This window comes from Electrona antarctica, assembly GCF_951216825.1.
Source record: "Electrona antarctica genome assembly, chromosome: 3".
In the NCBI taxonomy this organism is placed as follows: Eukaryota; Metazoa; Chordata; class Actinopteri; order Myctophiformes; family Myctophidae; genus Electrona; species Electrona antarctica.
The window spans coordinates 62,673,054-62,694,261 of NC_136808.1; the positions used below are offsets into that span (position 1 = coordinate 62,673,054).

A 21,208-nucleotide genomic window follows, 5' to 3' on the forward strand; every position below is an offset into this window, starting at 1 on the left:
ACAAGAGGGTGACAATCAGTCTATGTGTTCAGTAATACTGGAAGACAATCAGTCTATGTGTTCAGTAATACTGGAAGACAAGAGGGAGACAATCAGTCTATGTGTTCAGTAATACTGGAAGACAAGAGGGTGACAATCAGTCTATGTGTTCAGTAATACTGGAAGACAGAGGGAGACAATCAGTCTATGTGTTCAGTAATACTGGACGACAAGAGGGAGACAATCAGTCTATGTGTTCAGTAATACTGGAAGACAGAGGGAGACAATCAGTCTATGTGTTCAGTAATACTGGAAGACAGAGGGTGACAATCAGTCTGTGTGTTCAGTAATACTGGAAGACAGAGGGTGACAATCAGTCTATGTGTTCAGTAATACTGGAAGACAGAGGGTGACAATCAGTCTATGTGTTCAGTAATACTGGAAGACAGAGGGTGACAATCAGTCTATGTGTTCAGTAATACTGGAAGACAAGAGGGAGACAATCAGTCTATGTGTTCAGTGTTACAGGAAGACAATCAGTCCATGTGTTCAGTAATACTGGAAGACAACAGGGAGACAATCAGTCTATGTGTTCAGTAATACTGGAAGACAGAGGGTGATACGATTCGATTAGCGATGCCAATACATGATTTATTTCCTCATCACTGTGTGACTATAAACAAAGTGCTTTTTTTTTATCCCACAATTTTGTAACCCATTTTTCACCCCTGTGTCAATTATCTAATGTGATCCTGGGCTCTACTAACCTGACTCCGCCAGATGGGGCAGCAGAGAGTACACTGGGTGGGGACTCTCTGCTGCCACATCTGGCGGAGTCGGGTTAGGGCTCTACACACCCTCCGCCAACCTAGTCCCCATATATGGGGGACATGGGGAGAGCAACGGACTTGAACTCATGCTTCCTTCATGCCTGAGTGTCCAAGTTGCTCTTTTACACCCGACAGGGGGGAGTTTCTCTGGTTGGACGTAGCGCGTGGAAGGAACACGTTATTCCAACCAGTTCCTTTCCCCTCCATCAGTTGCCCCGGCTGGCCAGGGGGAGGCAGTTTAGAGACCAGGATTACAAAGTGCTTTCTAATGATCTATAACGAAAACACATTGACTTCCATTATCTTGCATCGATAATAAAAACAAATGGGAGAGATGCGACACTGTCAACTGGAAGGTCAATTGCAGAAAGCTCACAGGAAGATAAACAAGTCCTTTTGTTTGCAAAAATGATATCAAATAATAATATAGTATACTATAGTATAGACTGTATGTCTATACTGCTCAAAAAATATATTCTATAAAGGAATGGTGAACACGGGCGGCGGCAGGCGGTCTTACTCTATATTCTTGGCAGACACAGCCAGCCAGGTGCTGGCCACAGTGGTGAGGTCTACCCTTCGAGTCCGCTGGCACTCCTCGGGTCCTGGCCATCCCAGGCTGGTGTAGTCTCTCCATCGGCCTGCTCAGCACAAAGGGTTAGGGTTAGGGTCATCCCAGGCTGGTGTAGTCTCTCCATCGGCCTGCTCAGCACAAAGGGTTAGGGTTAGGGTCATCCCAGGCTGGTGTAGTCTCTCCATCGGCCTGCTCAGCACAAAGGCATCAATCAGTGCTACATGTTCAGTAGGTGCTGCCACACTATCGAAAGAGCTGCGCACGTTCTCGGCTGCGCGCAGCTTAAATTCCGAGTTTTTAGACAGCTGGTGGATGGAAAAGAAGCTCCACCTCCGCAGACTTTTTGCGCGACGGCCAGATTCCCGGAAACGCTCTCCTCCGCGCAAAAAGTCCGCGGAGGTGGAGCTTCTTTTCCATCCACCAGCTGTCTAAAAACTCAAAATTTAAGCTGCGCGCAGCTTAAGAAGTGCGCAGCTTAAGACCGTTTTGCGCTAAGGTGTGGAGACGGTGAGTAGCTGTGTGCAGGGTTGCTGCATAGAACACATAGAAATATGACAAACTGTGCATTTGTTTTATAAAGACAAAGGCTGCTAAAATGCCCGAAGCTCTCAACCAGGGGTCATCAATATGTCCATACATGAACAAATGTGTGTGGCAAATAAGACTTGGTCTTGTCCGTGGCAAATGTTTGATTTTCTTTTTACACACTATTATAATGTTCCGTAATCATAAGACCCAATTACTGAATGTCAAGAGTCTCCAAGTGTTCTTGCTGATGCTGATTTACTAGTGGTTCTCAAAAGTGTTATCTGCAAGGACCCCCTTAACTCAGAGTGTACAAATGGAACCACAACCATATGGATGTTTTTACAGACCTGTTATGGTCATTCAAGGCCATCTCTTTGTGTGTTTCTGAATTGTGACATAAATGACCACCACAAGGTCCTGATGACCCCTGTGATGACCCCTGTGATGACCCCTGTGAAGACCCCTGTGATGACCCCTGTGATGACCCCTGTGATGACCCCTGTGATGACCCCTGTGAAGACCCCTGTGATGACCCCTGTGATGACCCCTGTGATGACCCCTGTGATGTGATGACCCCTGTGATGACGCCTGTGATGACCCCTGTGATGACCCCTGCTCATGGGCTATTTTTTGCCATTTGTCATAGGAAGAACTATATCTACAAGATCACGTGTCTCACTGCGACTCAAAGTGAGCTTGTATATTGGCCATTTGTCCCGTCGACTTTTATTTTTTTACAAATCTAATCTTTTCACCTCAACTTATATCTTCGAGCCTTGCACCATAAGGATTTGGTTTGAACCTTGAGTGCTGTGGGTTCTCTGCTACGGCAGTACTATTCTCTAACCTGGAGTGCTGCAGGTTGTCTGCTACGGCAGTACTATTCTCTAACCTGGAGTGCTGCAGGTTGTCTGCTACGGCAGTACTATTCTCTAACCTGGAGTGCTGCGGGTCGTCTGCTACGGCAGTACTATTCTATAACCTGGAGTGCTGCAGGTTGTCTGCTACGGCAGTACTATTCTCTGAACCTGGAGTGCTGCAGGTTGTCTGCTACGGCAGTACTATTCTCTAACCTGGAGTGCTGCGGGTTGTCTGCTACGGCAGTACTATTCTCTAACCTGGAGTGCTGCAGGTTGTCTGCTACGGCAGTACTATTCTCTGAACCTGGAGTGCTGCGGGTCGTCTGCTACGGCAGTACTATTCTCTAACCTGGAGTGCTGCGGGTCGTCTGCTACGGCAGTACTATTCTCTAACCTGGAGTGCTGCGGGTTGTCTGCTACGGCAGTACTATTCTCTAACCTGGAGTGCTGCGGGTTGTCTGCTACGGCAGTACTATTCTCTAACCTGGAGTGCTGCGGGTTGTCTGCTACGGCAGTACTATTCTCTAACCTGGAGTGCTGCGGGTCGTCTGCTACGGCAGTACTATTCTCTGAACCTGGAGTGCTGCAGGTTGTCTGCTACGGCAGTACTATTCTCTGAACCTGGAGTGCTGCAGGTTGTCTGCTACGGCAGTACTATTCTCTGAACCTGGAGTGCTGCGGGTTGTCTGCTACGGCAGTACTATTCTCTGCTACGGCAGTACTATTCTCTGCTACGGCAGTACTATTCTCTAACCTGGAGTGCTGCGGGTCGTCTGCTACGGCAGTACTATTCTCTAACCTGGAGTGCTGCAGGTTGTCTGCTACGGCAGTACTATTCTCTAACCTGGAGTGCTGCGGGTCGTCTGCTACGGCAGTACTATTCTCTAACCTGGAGTGCTGCGGGTTGTCTGCTACGGCAGTACTATTCTCTGAACCTGGAGTGCTGCGGGTTGTCTGCTACGGCAGTACTATTCTCTGAACCTGGAGTGCTGCGGGTCGTCTGCTACGGCAGTACTATTCTCTGAACCTGGAGTGCTGCGGGTCGTCTGCTACGGCAGTACTATTCTCTGAACCTGGAGTGCTGCGGGTCGTCTGCTACGGCAGTACTATTCTCTCAAATCTAATCTCTCAAAACAGATTCTGTCAGCACCCAGGAGGAAGTGGAAGGAGCCAGACTAACTAACTTCTTGTTTCTACACAAGGTTTTTCAAACGGGTTCCCAGAATGTTACAAGTCTGTGCTTGCGTGCGTGTGCGCGTGTGTGTGCGTTACCTGAAGGGCCAGGGGAGGGGATGGTAGGCCCACTGATCTCCAGGACAGAGTGTGTGTGTGTGTGTGTGTGTGTGTGTGTGTGTGTGTTACCTGAAGGGCCAGGGGAGGGGATGGTAGGCCCACTGATCTCCAGGACAGTGTGTGTGTGTGTGTGTGTGTGTGTGTGTGTGTGTGTGTGTGTGTGTGTGTGTTACCTGAAGGGCCAGGGGAGGGGATGGTAGGCCCACTGATCTCCAGGACAGTGTGTGTGTGTGTGTGTGTGTGTGTGTGTGTGTGTGTGTGTGTGTGTGTGTGTTACCTGAAGGGCCAGGGGAGGGGATGGTAGGCCCACTGATCTCCAGGACAGTGTGTGTGTGTGTGTGTGTGTGTGTGTGTGTGTGTGTGTGTGTGTGTGTGTTACCTGAAGGGCCAGGGGAGGGGATGGTAGGCCCACTGATCTCCAGGACAGTGTGTGTGTGTGTGTGTGTGTGTGTGTGTGTGTGTGTGTGTGTGTGTGTACCTGAAGGGCCAGGGGAGGGGATGGTAGGCCCACTGATCTCCAGGACAGTGTGTGTGTGTGTGTGTGTGTGTGTGTGTGTGTGTGTGTGTGTGTGTGTGTGTGTGTGTTACCTGAAGGGCCAGGGGAGGGGATGGTAGGCCCACTGATCTCCAGGACAGAGTGCCCTCCAGACAGAGGCTGTTGGGTCTCATCAGAGCCGCTAGCGTCACCTCCATCGACCTTGTTCTTCCTGACCCTCTTCACTTGGAACGTTATCTAATGGCCAACGACACAGAGAGCACCGTTTTCCTCCTGGCATTTCATACCACAACAGTCGGGACGAGATGATCGAGTGACACGTTGGTCAATCCACTGAACATGTTTTAGTAAACCGAGTAATGGCTTTAGTGATCATACAGTGACACGTTGGTCAATCCACTGAACATGTTTTAGTAAACCGAGTAATGGCTTTAGTGATCATACAGTGACACGTTGGTCAATCCACTGAACATGTTTTAGTAAACCGAGTAATGGCTTTAGTGATCATACATCACGTATTCTGTCTCTGGTGTCGGGAAGAAACGAGCCAACTTCTAATTTTTTTTTTTTTTTTGATTTTTTCTTTTTTAGGAAATGAAGAAAACGGTATATGTTTAAACAATGCAATACCGCCTCATCAAAGTTGGAATTGTGAATTTATATAATTTGTCAATGACTTGCATGAGAGGGGGAGAGGTGCTGGAGTTAGCTGCTTTAGCAGACAGTTTGAGAGTCCAATGGAGTTAAGTGGTTTTGTCAGAAGCGCTTTCTAATATTCCTTTACCCATAACACAGAGGTAAAGGGTGTTTCTAATATCCCTTTACCCATAACACAGAGGTAAAGGGTGTTTCTAATGTCCCTTTACCCATAACACAGAGGTAAAGGGTGTTTCTAATGTCCCTTTACCCATAACACAGAGGTAAAGGGTGTTTCTAATATCCCTTTACCCATAACACAGAGGTAAAGGGTGTTTCTAATATCCCTTTACCCATAACACAGAGGTAAAGGGTGTTTCTAATGTCCCTTTACCCATAACACAGAGGTAAAGGGTGTTTCTAATATCCCTTTACCCATAACACAGAGGTAAAGGGTGTTTCTAATATCCCTTTACCCATAACAGAGGTAAAGGGTGTTTCTAATATCCCTTTACCCATAACACAGAGGTAAAGGGTGTTTCTAATATCCCTTTACCCATAACACAGAGGTAAAGGGTGTTTCTAATATCCCTTTACCCATAACACAGAGGTAAAGGGTGTTTCTAATATCCCTTTACCCATAACACAGAGGTAAAGGGTGTTTCTAATATCCCTTTACCCATAACACAGAGGTAAAGGGTGTTTCTAATATTCCTTTACCCATAACACAGAGGTAAAGGGTGTTTCTAATATTCCTTTACCCATAACACAGAGGTAAAGGGTGTTTCTAATATTCCTTTACCCATAACACAGAGGTAAAGGGTGTTTCTAATATCCCTTTACCCATAACACAGAGGTAAAGGGTGTTTCTAATATCCCTTTACCCATAACACAGAGGTAAAGGGTGTTTCTAATATTCCTTTACCCATAACACAGAGGTAAAGGGTGTTTCTAATATCCCTTTACCCATAACACAGAGGTAAAGGGTGTTTCTAATATCCCTTTACCCATAACACAGAGGTAAAGGGTGTTTCTAATATCCCTTTACCCATAACACAGAGGTAAAGGGTGTTTCTAATATCCCTTTACCCATAACACAGAGGTAAAGGGTGTTTCTAATATCCCTTTACCCATAACACAGAGGTAAAGGGTGTTTCTAATATCCCTTTACCCATAACACAGAGGTAAAGGGTGTTTCTAATATTCCTTTACCCATAACACAGAGGTAAAGGGTGTTCAATAGCATTGATTCATGAAAATTAAAAACCTCAAAAATGGTTTCTCCTCACGACAGCAACAATGTGTAACATTTCTAATACATAGGGCTGCCCCCCCCCCCCTCCCCTTAACCCCACCCCCTTAACCCATTCTGACCTGAGATCAGATTCTAAAAATGTCTTCTACATCCTGACAGTTTTCTGAAAAAGCTATGTTTCTATGTCAGTTGTTCTTCGATTTTTCAAAAATAGCAGACCTACAAGCTCGTAGCGCGCCACTCGGTGGCGCGCTATGAGCTTGTAGATCTGCTATTTTTCAATAGCTAAAGCATAACATAATGCTATTACACCAAAAGGGGTTCCTGCCCAAAATGGGTTAAAACTCATTCACTGCCAAGAATGAAGTCACTCTGTGCCGCGGTCATGTGCAGTGTTATGGCGCTCTGTGGGTTCCAACACACCCGTGTCATGTTCCAAATAACTGCATTATTACCATCATTTAGATATTTTATGAACTACGGTATAATTTAGCATGAAGACAGGAAGTGAGCGAGCCCCAACAGGAAGACACGTACCCATTCTGCCCCTTCGTCGTCCTCACAGTTTCCAAAGCAGGGCCCTGCCCCGCCCCCTGCCCCGCCCCCTGCCCGGGCACCCATGACGCGGTCGTTCTTCAGCACGCGGATGCCTCGCAGGTCGCCCCGCTTGCCGCCGACGTCCAGCGCCCCCTCGAAGGCCCCCATCAGGTCCTCCTTCAGGTCGCCCCGCTTGCCCCCGACGTCCAGCGCCCCCTCGAAGGCCCCCATCAGGTCCTCCTTCAGCTGCCACTCGTCCTCGCCCTCCCCCACGGCGCCGTAGGCTTTAGGAGACGCCCCCTGGGCAGAGGGAGGGTCCCGCTGTTGTCCGGCCGCCTCCCCTGAACCGTTGCTGTCCAGAACCACCTCTGTGAGGGCAAAAGGACATACGTATTATAAGAATGATGTTAGGATGGAGCGAAGACATTTAACTATGTAAAGTGCTTTGGATAAAAGCGCTATATAAATGCACCATTTCTATCTGCCGATATTTGCCGTTATCGGTCAACATCTGTATTTTGTTGCTTTTTTTGGTGTTAAGCGTTTTACTCATGTCATAATATGTCATATTTCAAGGGCTTGTTTTTAACAAACTCCAGTGACTTCCAATAGAGAGCTGTCAGTCACTGTCCAGCTGATTCTGCAGATTCTGTAATTTCTTATAATGAAGATGCATTTGTTTCCCTGGCACAAAAGAGGAAATAATAACAAACTACCGAAAAAATAACCCATTTTTTTTTAACCCATTTTGGGCGGGAAACCCTTTTGGTGTTAGCATTGTGAAAACATAGCTTTTTCAGAAAACTGTCAGGATGTAGAAGACATTTTTAGAATCTGATCTCAGGTCAAAATAAAAATAAAAATAAATTAGCCGATAGCCAATACTTTATTTTTTCGGTAGTTTATTATTTCCCCTTTTGTGCCAAAACAAATACATCTTCATTATAAGAAATTAAATTACAGAATCTGTCAGAATGTTGTTTTTAAAATTATAATAAAGGACATGCAATGTTTCCACCTGTTTTTCAGTTTTAGAAGGTTTTTGGAAAACGTCCTCAGGTCTAAATGTGTTAAATGTAGGCATTATGCACCGATATGGAAACTCTGGACCGATGTCACAAAAATAAAAATAATAAATGTCAGTTATCTGTTACCAAAACAGGTGGAAACATTGCATGTCCTTTATTATAATTTTAAAAACGCTTTAAAAATAGTGAAAATAAAAAAAGATAAAAGATTAATAAAACTGTATTGTCCATTAAAATTTGACATGAAATGGAAATGTTGCCATTTGGCACACTGGCAAAGTGTTGGATTCTTACTCTCAAAGAGGAGGGACTCTTCCAGGGTGGAGACGGCAGGCGTCTGAGCTCCGCCCCCTACAGAGGCTCCGCCCCCTACAGAGGCTCCGCCCCCTACAGAGTCATGTTTGGTCTCAGCATTCAGATCCCATTCCTCCAACTGGATGCCCAGCTCCTCTTCTGCCACACAGGCGCCCCCTTCTGGACAAAACACACGGTGCACGATTTTTTAAAAAAAGGCTTCTAAATCCTAACATTTTTCTGAAAAACCCATGTTTCTATGTCAGTGGTGCTCAACCTTTTTCATGTCAAGGACCCCCAGAATTATCTCTATTGGGCCACAGACCCACATCTCAAAATCTGTAGTTCCAGGGACCCCCCCCCAGAAGCAAATATTTTAGTTCAATATGTTCGCTCTGAAATATATATTCAATGATTTGCGCCACATTTTAATGATTTTTCAAAAATAGCAGACCTAGGATGGTGCAATGGTGCAAGAATGCAACCATTTTGAAAGTAAAATTCAAGTATGGAGGCCTTGGAGGTTGGCCGGCTGACCACTGTGGTCATGCCAGTCACGGTCCAATTCTGCAGGATTACTCGTGCAGAATTGGAGATGCACATTATCTATCTATCTACCTACCTACCTACCTACCTACCCATCCATCTATTCCTGCTTCTCAAGACAGATAGCCTACCAATAAAATAAAATATCAATGAAATCATCCGACATTTCACGAATGTCGTACGTGCGTACTGAGACCTAGAATTGCGTGGTTTCTACGCAAAACGTGTGCAGGTTGGCAGCTCTCTGCGTACTGCATGCCCTCTCATGTTGTGTTGGTAGCCGTGGGCACGGCTGCCTGTGCGACAGGTTGTAGAGGAAGGGGTAGAACTGAATGCAGACTCACGTGGGCACGGCTGCCTGTGCGACAGGTTGTAGAGGAAGGGGTAGAACTGAATGCAGACTCACGTGGTCACGGCTGCCTGTGCGACAGGTTGTAGAGGAAGGGGTAGAACTGAATGCAGACTCACGTGGGCACGGCTGCCTGTGCGACAGGTTGTAGAGGAAGGGGTAGAACTGAATGCAGACTCACGTGGTCACGGCTGCCTGTGCGACAGGTTGTAGAGGAAGGGGTAGAACTGAATGCAGACTCACGTGGGCACGGCTGCCTGTGCGACAGGTTGTAGAGGAAGGGGTAGAACTGAATGCAGACTCACGTGGGCACGGCTGCCTGTGCGACAGGTTGTAGAGGAAGGGGTAGAACTGAATGCAGCGCATCAGGGGGAGGAGGGAGCGACACTGAGCGCAGCCGGCCATCAGCGAGGCGGCGGCTGGCGAGTTCAGCACCGTCTGCAGGAGGGCACGGAAGAACGCCAAGGCGCCCGACACGTTGCCCTGAGACAGCTCCAAGCTGAGCACGCTGAACAGAGAGTGGGGCTGAAGACACACACACACACACACACATACATTAAAGCAGGGTTCCCCAATAGGCGGCCCGCGGGCCCCTTGTGGCCCCTGGAAGAATACAAATAAAATAAAATAAAGGTTTTGTTTTTGAGGGGGGGGGGGGGGGGGGGGGGGGGTTGGGGGTGTCCCAGATATAAATGGCATTAAATGGGGGTCAGTAGCCTATGCATGTCAAACTGGGCACCCCCTCAAGGACCACTGGTTGAGAACAATTTTTAATGAATGAAAAAATATAAAACCCAATTTTTCACGCATGCGGACTCGGCCCCCAGCCTGGTTCCCTAGTCAAAATATGGCCCTTGAGGAAAATGAATTGGGAAACCCTGTACTAAAGACTGGGGCCATGGAGGAACACCAGGGGTTTACACCAAGCCCAATGATTTGCCACGCAACTCCTTGCAACAGTTATCCCCCAAGGCAGTTGCAAGGAGTTGCATTGGTGGGGTTTAGGCGTTAAGTTCTCAAGAGGAACATGCCTGCCACAGGTCATTGGTGGGGTTTAGGCGTTAAGTTCTCAAGAGGAACATGCCTGCCACAGGTCATTGGTGGGGTTTAGGCGTAAGTTCTCAAGAGGAACATGCCTGCCACAGGTCATTGGTGGGGTTTAGGCGTTAAGTTCTCAAGAGGAACACGCCTGCCACAGGTCATTGGTGGGGTTTAGGCGTTAAGTTCTCAAGAGGAACATGCCTGCCACAGGTCATTGGTGGGGTTTAGGCGTAAGTTCTCAAGAGGAACATGCCTGCCACAGGTCATTGGTGGGGTTTAGGCGTTAAGTTCTCAAGAGGAACATGCCTGCCACAGGTCATTGGTGGGGTTTAGGCGTTAAGTTCTCAAGAGGAACATGCCTGCCACAGGTCATGTGGCAGGCATGTTCTACAGTACTTGCCCAAAGGTCGAGCCCACTTGCCTGAAAAGCACATCGGCCGTTATAAAATGGTACTGTAGGTACATTTGAATTGCTGTTTAATCATTTTCTTTTGGTCAACAATATTGTCAGACAGTAACACACCCTTAGTCATCCCATGATTTTGTAACCCATTTTGTAACCCATTTTTCACCCCTGTGTCAATTATCTAATGTGATCCTAATGTGTATCAGAGTACATGTATCAGAGTACATGTATCAGAGTATCTCTACCTCAGAGGAGTTCAGCGCCAGAGCGTGTTGCAGCAGGGTGTGTGCGTGCTCGGCCACGCCGTGATGCATCAGCAGGTTGGCAGCGTTGATGAGGACCAGGTGATGCTGGGTGGGCGGAGCTATGGCCAGCGATTGGCGCAGGCACTGCAGAGCGCGGCTACCGTTGCCCTTGGCCCGCCAAAAGAGAGCCGCCTCATTCTGCAACAGCCAAAGGGGGGCGCTGTCCTGCAGGCACAAACAAGATGAATGTTGTTTTTTCTTTTTGAGACACAAGGAACGTTTATTTGGACTGCACACGTCTCATCCAGGGGTCGACAGTGCGAGTGGGTACTCGCATTTGCTAGTAAAAATAGTACCGTGCGAATTGTTAAATGCAATTTGTAGCACCCGTGCGACTAGAGAGTTTTACCGTTAAATCATGATAAAGACAAGGCTCTGATACAGCAAGTACACATTCTATGAGTCGCAGTTCTATACCTTAATTTATATTTCTGTAGTACGGCGGTGTCGTTCACCAAAAAGAGTAGATCTACAAGCTAACACCGTGTCGAGGCTCAATGCATCATTAGCTTGAAGATCTTGCTTCCACCGCACCGCCCCTTTTAGCACGCTGTGCTGTGTCGCTGTTCTCCCCGACCCCACTTCGTTGATCTGATGGATATACTAGACCCCACTACTGATGGATATACTAGACCCCACTACTGATGGATATACTAGACCCCACTACTGATGGATATACTAGACCCCACTTCGTTGATCTGATGGATATACTAGACCCCACTACTGATGGATGTACTAGACCCCACTACTGATGGATATACTAGACCCCACTACTGATGGATATACTAGACCCCACTACTGATGGATATACTAGACCCCACTACTGATGGATATACTAGACCCCACTACTGATGGATATACTAGACCCCACTACTGATGGATATACTAGACCCCACTTCGTTGATCTGATGGATATACTAGACCCCACTACTGATGGATATACTAGACCCCACTACTGATGGATATACTAGACCCCACTACTGATGGATATACTAGACCCCACTACTGATGGATATACTAGACCCCACTACTGATGGATATACTAGACCCCACTACTGATGGATATACTAGACCCCACTTCGTTGTTCTGATGGATATACTAGACCCCACTACTGATGGATATACTAGACCCCACTACTGATGGATATACTAGACCCCACTACTGATGGATATACTAGACCCCACTTCGTTGTTCTGATGGATATACTAGACCCCACTACTGATGGATATACTAGACCCCACTACTGATGGATATACTAGACCCCACTACTGATGGATATACTAGACCCCACTACTGATGGATATACTAGACCCCACTACTGATGCATATACTAGACCCCACTACTGATGCATATACTAGACCCCACTTCGTTGATCTGATGCATATACTAGACCCCACTACTGATGCATATACTAGACCCCACTACTGATGGATATACTAGACCCCACTACTGATGCATATACTAGACCCCACTACTGATGCATATACTAGACCCCACTTCGTTGATCTGATGCATATACTAGACCCCACTACTGATGCATATACTAGACCCCACTTCGTTGATCTGATGCATATACTAGACCCCACTACTGATGCATATACTAGACCCCACTTCGTTGATCTGATGCATATACTAGACCCCACTACTGATGCATATACTAGACCCCACTACTGATGCATATACTAGACCCCACTTCGTTGATCTGATGGATATACTAGACCCCACTTCGTTGTTCTGATGGATATACTAGACCCCACTTCGTTGATCTGATGCATATACTAGACCCCACTTCGTTGTTCTGATGGATATACTAGACCCCACTTCGTTGTTCTGATGGATATACTAGACCCCACTTCGTTGTTCTGATGGATATACTAGACCCCACTTCGTTGATCTGATGGATATACTAGACCCCACTTCGTTGTTCTGATGGATATACTAGACCCCACTACTGATGGATATACTAGACCCCACTTCGTTGATCTGATGGATATACTAGACCCCACTTCGTTGTTCTGATGGATATACTAGACCCCACTACTGATGGATATACTAGACCCCACTACTGATGGATATACTAGACCCCACTACTGATGGATATACTAGACCCCACTACTGATGGATATACTAGACCCCACTACTGATGGATATACTAGACCCCACTTCGTTGATCTGATGGATATACTAGACCCCACTTCATTGATCTGATGGATATACTAGACCCCACTTCGTTGTTCTGATGGATATACTAGACCCCACTACTGATGGATATACTAGACCCCACTTCGTTGATCTGATGGATATACTAGACCCCACTACTGATGGATATACTAGACCCCACTACTGATGGATATACTAGACCCCACTACTGATGGATATACTAGACCCCACTACTGATGGATATACTAGACCCCACTTCGTTGTTCTGATGGATATACTAGACCCCACTACTGATGGATATACTAGACCCCACTACTGATGGATATACTAGACCCCACTTCGTTGATCTGATGGATATACTAGACCCCACTACTGATGGATATACTAGACCCCACTACTGATGGATATACTAGACCCCACTTCGTTGTTCTGATGGATATACTAGACCCCACTACTGATGGATATACTAGACCCCACTTCGTTGTTCTGATGGATATACTAGACCCCACTACTGATGGATATACTAGACCCCACTACTGATGGATATACTAGACCCCACTTCGTTGTTCTGATGGATATACTAGACCCCACTACTGATGGATATACTAGACCCCACTTCGTTGTTCTGATGGATATACTAGACCCCACTACTGATGGATATACTAGACCCCACTTCGTTGATCTGATGGATATACTAGACCCCACTTCGTTGATCTGATGGATATACTAGACCCCACTACTGATGGATATACTAGACCCCACTACTGATGGATATACTAGACCCCACTACTGATGGATATACTAGACCCCACTACTGATGGATATACTAGACCCCACTACTGATGGATATACTAGACCCCACTACTGATGGATATACTAGACCCCACTACTGATGGATATACTAGACCCCACTACTGATGGATATACTAGACCCCACTTCGTTGATCTGATGCATATACTAGACCTCACTTCGTTGATCTGATGGATATACTAGCGCTTCATTTCTGACTTCTCATCCGCCTCTCGTTGATCTGATGGATATACTAGCGCTTCATTTCTGACTTCTCATCCGCCTCTCGTTGATCTGATGGATATACTAGCGCTTCATTTCTGATCTGATGGATATACTAGCGCTTCATTTCTGATCTGATGGATATACTAGCGCTTCATTTCTGACTTCTCAACCGCCTCTCGTTGATCTGATGGATATACTAGCGCTTCATTTCTGATCTGATGGATATACTAGCGCTTCATTTCTGACTTCTCAACCGCCTCTCGTTCAAAATATGACCGCTTTGGAGCTTTTAGCGATATAATAGAATAGAGAGCATTCGAGTAGGTCTGCTATCTTCGAAAAATCGAAGAACGACTGACATAGAAACAGCTTTTTCAGAAAACTGTCAGGATGTAGAAGACATTTTTAGAATCTGATCTCAGGCGTAAATGGGTTAAAGGGGAGAAGTTGTGAAGAAGTCTCGTCTCTTACTTGTTTCAAAGCTTCCACTATCCTGGACCCGATCTGCTCCATGGGCAGCCCCCCGCTGCGGGACCCCAGGACCTGGAAACAACACAGCTCATGTAGGGCTGGTACCATTACTGCCACCCCCCCGATGCCCCCCCCCCCCCCATCCAATGAGAAGTCGACTAGACTTACAATTTAGGCATTCATCAGACGCTCTTAATCCAGAGCGACTTACATTAAGCAATAACAAAAGCATGGCATACATCACATATATAAAAAGTAGTTATCATGAAACATGCGTAAACTAAGAACGTAACAGTGGAGTATCTATGTTAACTATACATACTATACTATATTATATTATATATTATACATGTGTACTATAAAGTGCTATGACTACATAAAGTGCAATTCTAGAGCTGTCTACGTAACAAGCTATAAGTCCGTTTAAAATACTATCTAAGTCTACATAAAGTGCTATCTGAGGGGCTAGTGCTACGGGCCATGATGGAGTCTGAAGAGGTGGGTTTTCAGACTACGGCGGAAGGTTGGGAGTGATGCTGCAGTTCTGACTGTGATGGGACTAGACTTCAACTTTCACTGATAGCAAGTCGAAAAATCACAAGTGGTTAAAGGACCACTTCACCACTTTTCAACATCTCTTCATATAATTGGTCCTCACTAATGTTCATGATAAAACACCACCATTTGTTCCTACTCAGTCTGTGTCTCATAGGAGGGCTTTGGGCAGTTCGGACACCCGTCCACCAGTGAAATCATCATTAGGCAGATTTTTTTTAAAACAAGATTAGTTTTAAAATATATTTAGATTTTTATTATTGTGAGAACGGTGGCTTCAACTTTTGCATTGCAACTTTTCAGGAAAAGAAAGCCCGCCGTTTCCATTAGCTTGGATTCACCATCGATGATGTCACTGGTGGACGGGTTTCTGAACTGCCCACAGCCTTCCTATGAGACACAGACTGAGTAGGAAAAAATGGTGGTATTTTATCAAGAACATTAGTTAGGACCAATTATAGGAAGAGAAGTTGAAAAGTGGTGAAGTGGTCCTTTAATGCCCTAGAGCAGTGGTTCCCAAACCTTTCCACGTCATGGACCCCCAAATTGACACCAATCAGCCCCACGGACCCCCATTTGAAGAGATATGTCAGGGACCCCCATGAGAGAAGATATCCACAGCTCTAGAGATATGTCAGGGACCCCCATGAGAGAAGATATCCACAGCTCTAGAGATATGTCAGGGACCCCCATGAGAGAAGATATCCACAGCTCTAGAGATATGTCAGGGACCCCCATGAGAGAAGATATCCACAGCTCTAGAGATATGCCAGGGACCCCCATGAGAGAAGATATCCACAGCTCTAGAGATATGTCAGGGACCCCCATGAGAGAAGATATCTACGGCTCTAGAGATATGTCAGGGACCCCCATGAGAGAAGATATCCACAGCTCTAGAGATATGTCAGGGACCCCCATGAGAGAAGATATCCACAGCTCTAGAGATATGTCAGGGACCCCCATGAGAGAAGATATCCACAGCTCTAGAGATATGTCAGGGACCCCCATGAGAGAAGATATCCACAGCTCTAGAGATATGCCAGGGACCCCCATGAGAGAAGATATCCACAGCTCTAGAGATATGCCAGGGACCCCCATGAGAGAAGATATCTACGGCTCTAGCAGTGATTCTCAACCCGTTTCATTTCAAGGACCCCCAGTTTGACATGCATTAGTCTACGGACCCCCATTTAATGGCATTTATCTCTCTGGGACCCCCAATTTATATTGTAAAATCAATGGTAATGTAACTGATGGATCCATTTAACTGATGGATCAATGTTAATTTAACAAATGGAACCAAATGGACCCGTTCCATTTGTACACTCTCAGAGTAGACCCATAAGGGTCCATTTGGTTCCAAACTATCATTTGGCTGGGGACCCCCTGGAACTCCCTCAAGGACCCCTGGGGGTCCCCGGACCCCCTGGAACTCCCTCGAACTCCCTCAAGGACCCCTGGGGGTCCCCGGACCCCCTGGAACTCCCTCAAGGACCCCTGGGGGTCCCCGGACCACACTTTGGGAACCACTGCCCTAGAGTTATATTGATCTAAAAATCAATCAATTATGAACATCCTTGTTAGGATTCGTTACCTGAGAGGCCATTATGTCTGGCAGGACTTTGCTGCCCTCTAGAGGCCAGTCCAGTGATGCAGGCAGAAGGGCTGGGGGTGGTTCTGCTGGAGGTCCGCAGTCCGGTACCGAAACCGACTGGGGGGGGCTGGTGCTGCTCCCATACAGGACAGAGGCAACCGGGCTGGAAACAGTCAGAAAACACACTGAATAATTTGTGTCCGTGGTTCTTTTTTTTTTTTTTTTACACACCATTATAATGTTCTTAACCCATTTTGACATGAGATCAGATTCTAAAAATGTCTGTTTGAAAATGACAGTTTTCTGAAAAAGCTATGTTTCTATGTCAGTCGTTCTTCGATTTTTCAAAAATAGCAGACCTACAAGCTCGTAGCACGCCACTCGGTGCCGCGCTATGAATTCTATTTTTCAATAGCTTCCTCAGAATAATGTATGACACTATAGTATTTATAGTACGAGTCCAACTAGTGGTTCTCAAATGTTTTATTTGCAAGGACCCCCAGAACTCTCATTTGTACACTATGAGTTACAGACCTGTTATGGTCATTCAATGTTACAGACCTGTTCTGGTCATTCAATGTTACAGACCTGTTCTGGTCATTCAATGTTACAGACCTGTTCTGGTCATTCAATGTTACAGACCTGTTCTGGTCATTCAATGTTACAGACCTGTTCTGGTCATTCAATGTTACAGACCTGTTCTGGTCATTCAATGTTACAGACCTGTTCTGGTCATTCAATGTTACAGACCTGTTCTGGTCATTCAATGTTACAGACCTGTTCTGGTCATTCAGTGCAACGTGAGTGAGACAGGCTGACCTGAGGCCCTGGGTTTCAGTGTGAGAGAGGCAGGCTGACCTGAGGCCCTGGGTTTCAGTGTGAGAGAGGCAGGCTGACCTGAGGCCCTGGGTTTCAGTGTGAGTGAGGCAGGCTGACCTGAGGCCTTGGGTTTCAGTGTGAGTGAGGCTGACCTGAGGCCCTGGGTTTCAGTGTGAGAGAGGCAGGCTGACCTGAGGCCCTGGGTTTCAGTGTGAGTGAGGCAGGCTGACCTGAGGCCCTGGGTTTCAGTGTGAGTGAGGCTGACCTGAGGCCCTGGGTTTCAGTGTGAGAGAGGCTGACCTGAGTTCCTGGGTTTCAGTGTGAGGCAGGCTGACCTGAGGCCCTGGGTTTCAGTGTGAGAGAAGCAGGCTGACCTGAGGCCCTGGGTTTCAGTGTGAGTGAGGCAGGCTGACCTGAGGCCCTGGGTTTCAGTGTGAGTGAGGCAGGCTGACCTGAGGCCCTGGGTTTCAGTGTGAGTGAGGCTGACCTGAGGCCCTGGGTTTCAGTGTGAGAGGCAGGCTGACCTGAGGCCCTGGGTTTCAGTGTGAGAGAGACTGACCTGAGGCCCTGGGTTTCAGTGTGAGAGAGACTGACCTGAGGCCCTGGGTTTCAGTGTGAGAGAGGCTGACCTGAGGCCCTGGGTTTCAGTGTGAGAGAGGCAGGCTGACCTGAGGCCCTGGGTTTCAGTGTGAGAGAGGCAGGCTGACCTGAGGCCCTGGGTTTCAGTGTGAGAGAGGCAGGCTGACCTGAGGCCCTGGGTTTCAGGTGGGATGTAGAAGGTTGGCAGCAGGTGGGCAGGGGGAACGCTGGAATACACCTGGGCACAGTCCGTCCTTTGGGGCCACATCCAGCTCTGAATGGCCTGATAACCATAAACACAAACCATGTATGTCATTAGTGCCCTAAACAAACAAAGTGCATAGACGTGGCTGCCATATGACGTAATCTTCAATAACCATGTATTGGAGGGGCTAGCGCACCGCAAACATACAGGAAAACAACAACAATAATCAACCTGACCATCTTTGTGTCTGTCCCACATTGACCTCTCACCTCTGTTTTCCCTGTCGGTGTTGAGTGAAATCACCCCTGAGCTACATCTCTGAGAAATATGGGAGGGGATGGGTGGAGGGAAGCTTTGCCCCGCAGGGGCGAGGCTTCCCCTCCCCAACCACTCCCCTACTGGGTGGGGTTTTTCCTTTTACATGAGTAAAATGTAGTAGACTCTGGAACAGCTGGTATCATGGCTGGGGTTCGAAACCTGCTCACGCCTTCATTTTTGTGTCGTGATAGTAATGGTAATGTTATGTTTATGTTTGGGGTTAGGGATAGTAATGGTAATGTTATGTTTATGTTTGGGGTCAGGGATAGTAATGGTAATGTTATGTTTATGTTTGGGGTTAGGGATAGTAATGGTAATGTTATGTTTATGTTTGGGGTTAGGGATAGTAATGGTAATGTTATGTTTATGTTTGGGGTTAGGGATAGTAATAGTAATGTTATGTTTATGTTTGGGGTTAGGGATAGTAATGGTAATGTTATGTTTATGTTTGGGGTCAGGGTAGCTCTGGTCCATAGCCTTCTACTGCTTCTACGATTCTTCCCTGCAGTATAAGGCTATGGGACTTTCAGTTTTAAATCTCAAATCGAAATCAGACCAGCCTCTCCTCTTTAGCGTATTTTAAAAGAATGTTTTTGCTACTCACCAAAACAAAGGCGGGTTGTGTCATTAGAAAGCCTACTTTCCTTAGTAGACGCACTCTGAGCCCCCCCCCCCCCCCCCTCCCCCCCACCACACGTATAAACGGTACTTTTTGGCCAGAAAGGGATTTTGTTTCCACCGGAAAAAAAATATGTAGTTACTCCGCTTTGCCCTCTACCAATATTGCCCAGAGAACTGCCTCATAGAGAATATTTTTCCTCCGGTGAAAAAAAATCCCTTTCTGGCCAAAAAGTACCGTTTATACGTGTGGTGGGGGGCTCAGAGTGCGTCCACTAAGGAAAGTAGGCTTTCTAATGACACAACCCGCCTTTGTTTTGGTGAGTAGCAAAAACGTTATTTTAAAATTTGCTAAAGAGGAGAGGCTGTTCTGATTTCGATTTGAGATTTAAAACCGAAAGTCTCATAGCCTTATACCGCAGGGCAGAATCGTAGAGGCAGTAGAAGGCTATGGACCAGAGCTAGGGTCAGGGATAGTAATAGTAATGCTATGTTTATGTTTGGGGTTAGGGCTAGTAATAGTAATGTCCGTCATACAGTACATTGTGTGGTGTCACTCAAAGTGACACCGACTACTGGGAGGGGCTTGCTGGAACCATGTTCCAACCCCTAGTATGTCTGTCAGAAGCAGTTGAGGGGTGAAAACACCCCTGTGCTGTGTCTGTCCCAGTCAGGTTGACCTCTGACCTCTGTGTGTCTGTCCCAGTCAGGTTGACCTCTGACCTGTGTCTGTCCCAGTCAGGTTGACCTCTGACCTCTGTGTGTCTGTCCCAGTCAGGTTGACCTCTGACCTCTGTCCCAGTCAGGTTGACCTCTGACCTCTGTGTCTGTCCCAGTCAGATTGACCTCTGTGTCTGTCCCAGTCAGGTTGACCTCTGACCTCTGTGTCTGTCCCAGTCAGGTTGACCTCTGACCTCTGTGTGTCTGTCCCAGTCAGGTTGACCTCTGACCTCTGTGTGTCTGTCCCAGTCAGGTTGACCTCTGACCTCTGTCCCAGTCAGGTTGACCTCTGTATGTCTGTCCCAGTCAGGTTGACCTCTGTATGTCTGTCCCAGTCAGGTTGACCTCTCACCTCTGTATGCCTGTCCCAGAGGACCTCAGCAGGGTCCAGGTCTCCAGACATGGTGCGGTGCAGCAGAGGGCTGTCTGCCGATTGGTTGGAGCTGTGTGCCGACACCAGAGCCACGCTGGACGCCACAGACACCTCCTCGCCAAACTGAACACACACACACACATTTTAATCATTTATTTATGTCCACATAACTTTAAGAGATACAATACAAGGACACAAATAATTACAAGGTGCTGTACAGAGTGCAATCAGCAAATCCCGGACAAATACCCACACCCCCTTCAGGGGTACAAGGAACAGCGTCTTCGCCATATTTGGCGGCGACTACCGATAGTGGAAGAGATTGCACAGAATTTCGCAAGCCGTTTGGCTGCTTTTTTTTGGCATCCCAAGTTGTTGGAAGCCTCTTACAACCAAAACCTATGTTTCTATAGCAGTGGTTCTCTAATGGTGTCAAGTACCCCCAAAACCTATGTTTCTATAGCAGTGGTTCTCTAATGGTGTCAAGTACCCCCAAAACCTATGTTTCTATAGCAGTGGTTCTCTAATGGTGTCAAGTACCCCCAAAACCTATGTTTCTATAGCAGTGGTTCTCTAATGGTGTCAAGTACCCCCAAAACCTATGTTTCTATAGCAGTGGTTCTCTAATGGTGTCAAGTACCCCCAAAACCTATGTTTCTATAGCAGTGGTTCTCTAATGGGTTCATGTCAAGTACTGTAGAGGAAATCTTGAAAAAACAAGAGGGTGGCCGCACACGCCAATAGCCAGAGTGCCAATATTCATCATTCCCTGATGAAGGCTTAACCGCCAAAACGTTGGATTCATTTTTGTCTTACCTGCTG

The 21,208-nt window shown here is 46.8% G+C and overlaps 1 protein-coding gene across 3 annotated transcripts in view; it reads right to left on the reverse strand.

The window, feature by feature from the left end:
• ttc17 (tetratricopeptide repeat domain 17) overlaps positions 1 to 21,208 on the reverse strand; it is a 72,795-nt gene that overhangs the window by 17,929 nt on the left and 33,658 nt on the right. Inside the window, exons 11-20 of one of the 3 annotated variants that reach the window (XM_079496158.1) lie at positions 20,366 to 20,509; positions 18,320 to 18,435; positions 16,755 to 16,917; positions 14,606 to 14,677; positions 10,898 to 11,122; positions 9,511 to 9,730; positions 8,311 to 8,487; positions 6,989 to 7,356; positions 4,653 to 4,797; positions 1,330 to 1,450 (exon numbers count right to left, since the gene is read on the reverse strand). In XM_079496158.1, the coding sequence (XP_079352284.1) occupies positions 1,330 to 1,450; positions 4,653 to 4,797; positions 6,989 to 7,356; positions 8,311 to 8,487; positions 9,511 to 9,730; positions 10,898 to 11,122; positions 14,606 to 14,677; positions 16,755 to 16,917; positions 18,320 to 18,435; positions 20,366 to 20,509 (1,751 nt within the window). Of the gene's footprint in view, positions 1 to 1,329; positions 1,451 to 1,500; positions 1,573 to 4,652; positions 4,798 to 6,988; positions 7,357 to 8,310; positions 8,491 to 9,510; positions 9,731 to 10,897; positions 11,123 to 14,605; positions 14,678 to 16,754; positions 16,918 to 18,319; positions 18,436 to 20,365; positions 20,510 to 21,208 lie in introns of those variants that run through there. The other 2 variants (XM_079496157.1, XM_079496159.1) reach the window with 2 other exon arrangements.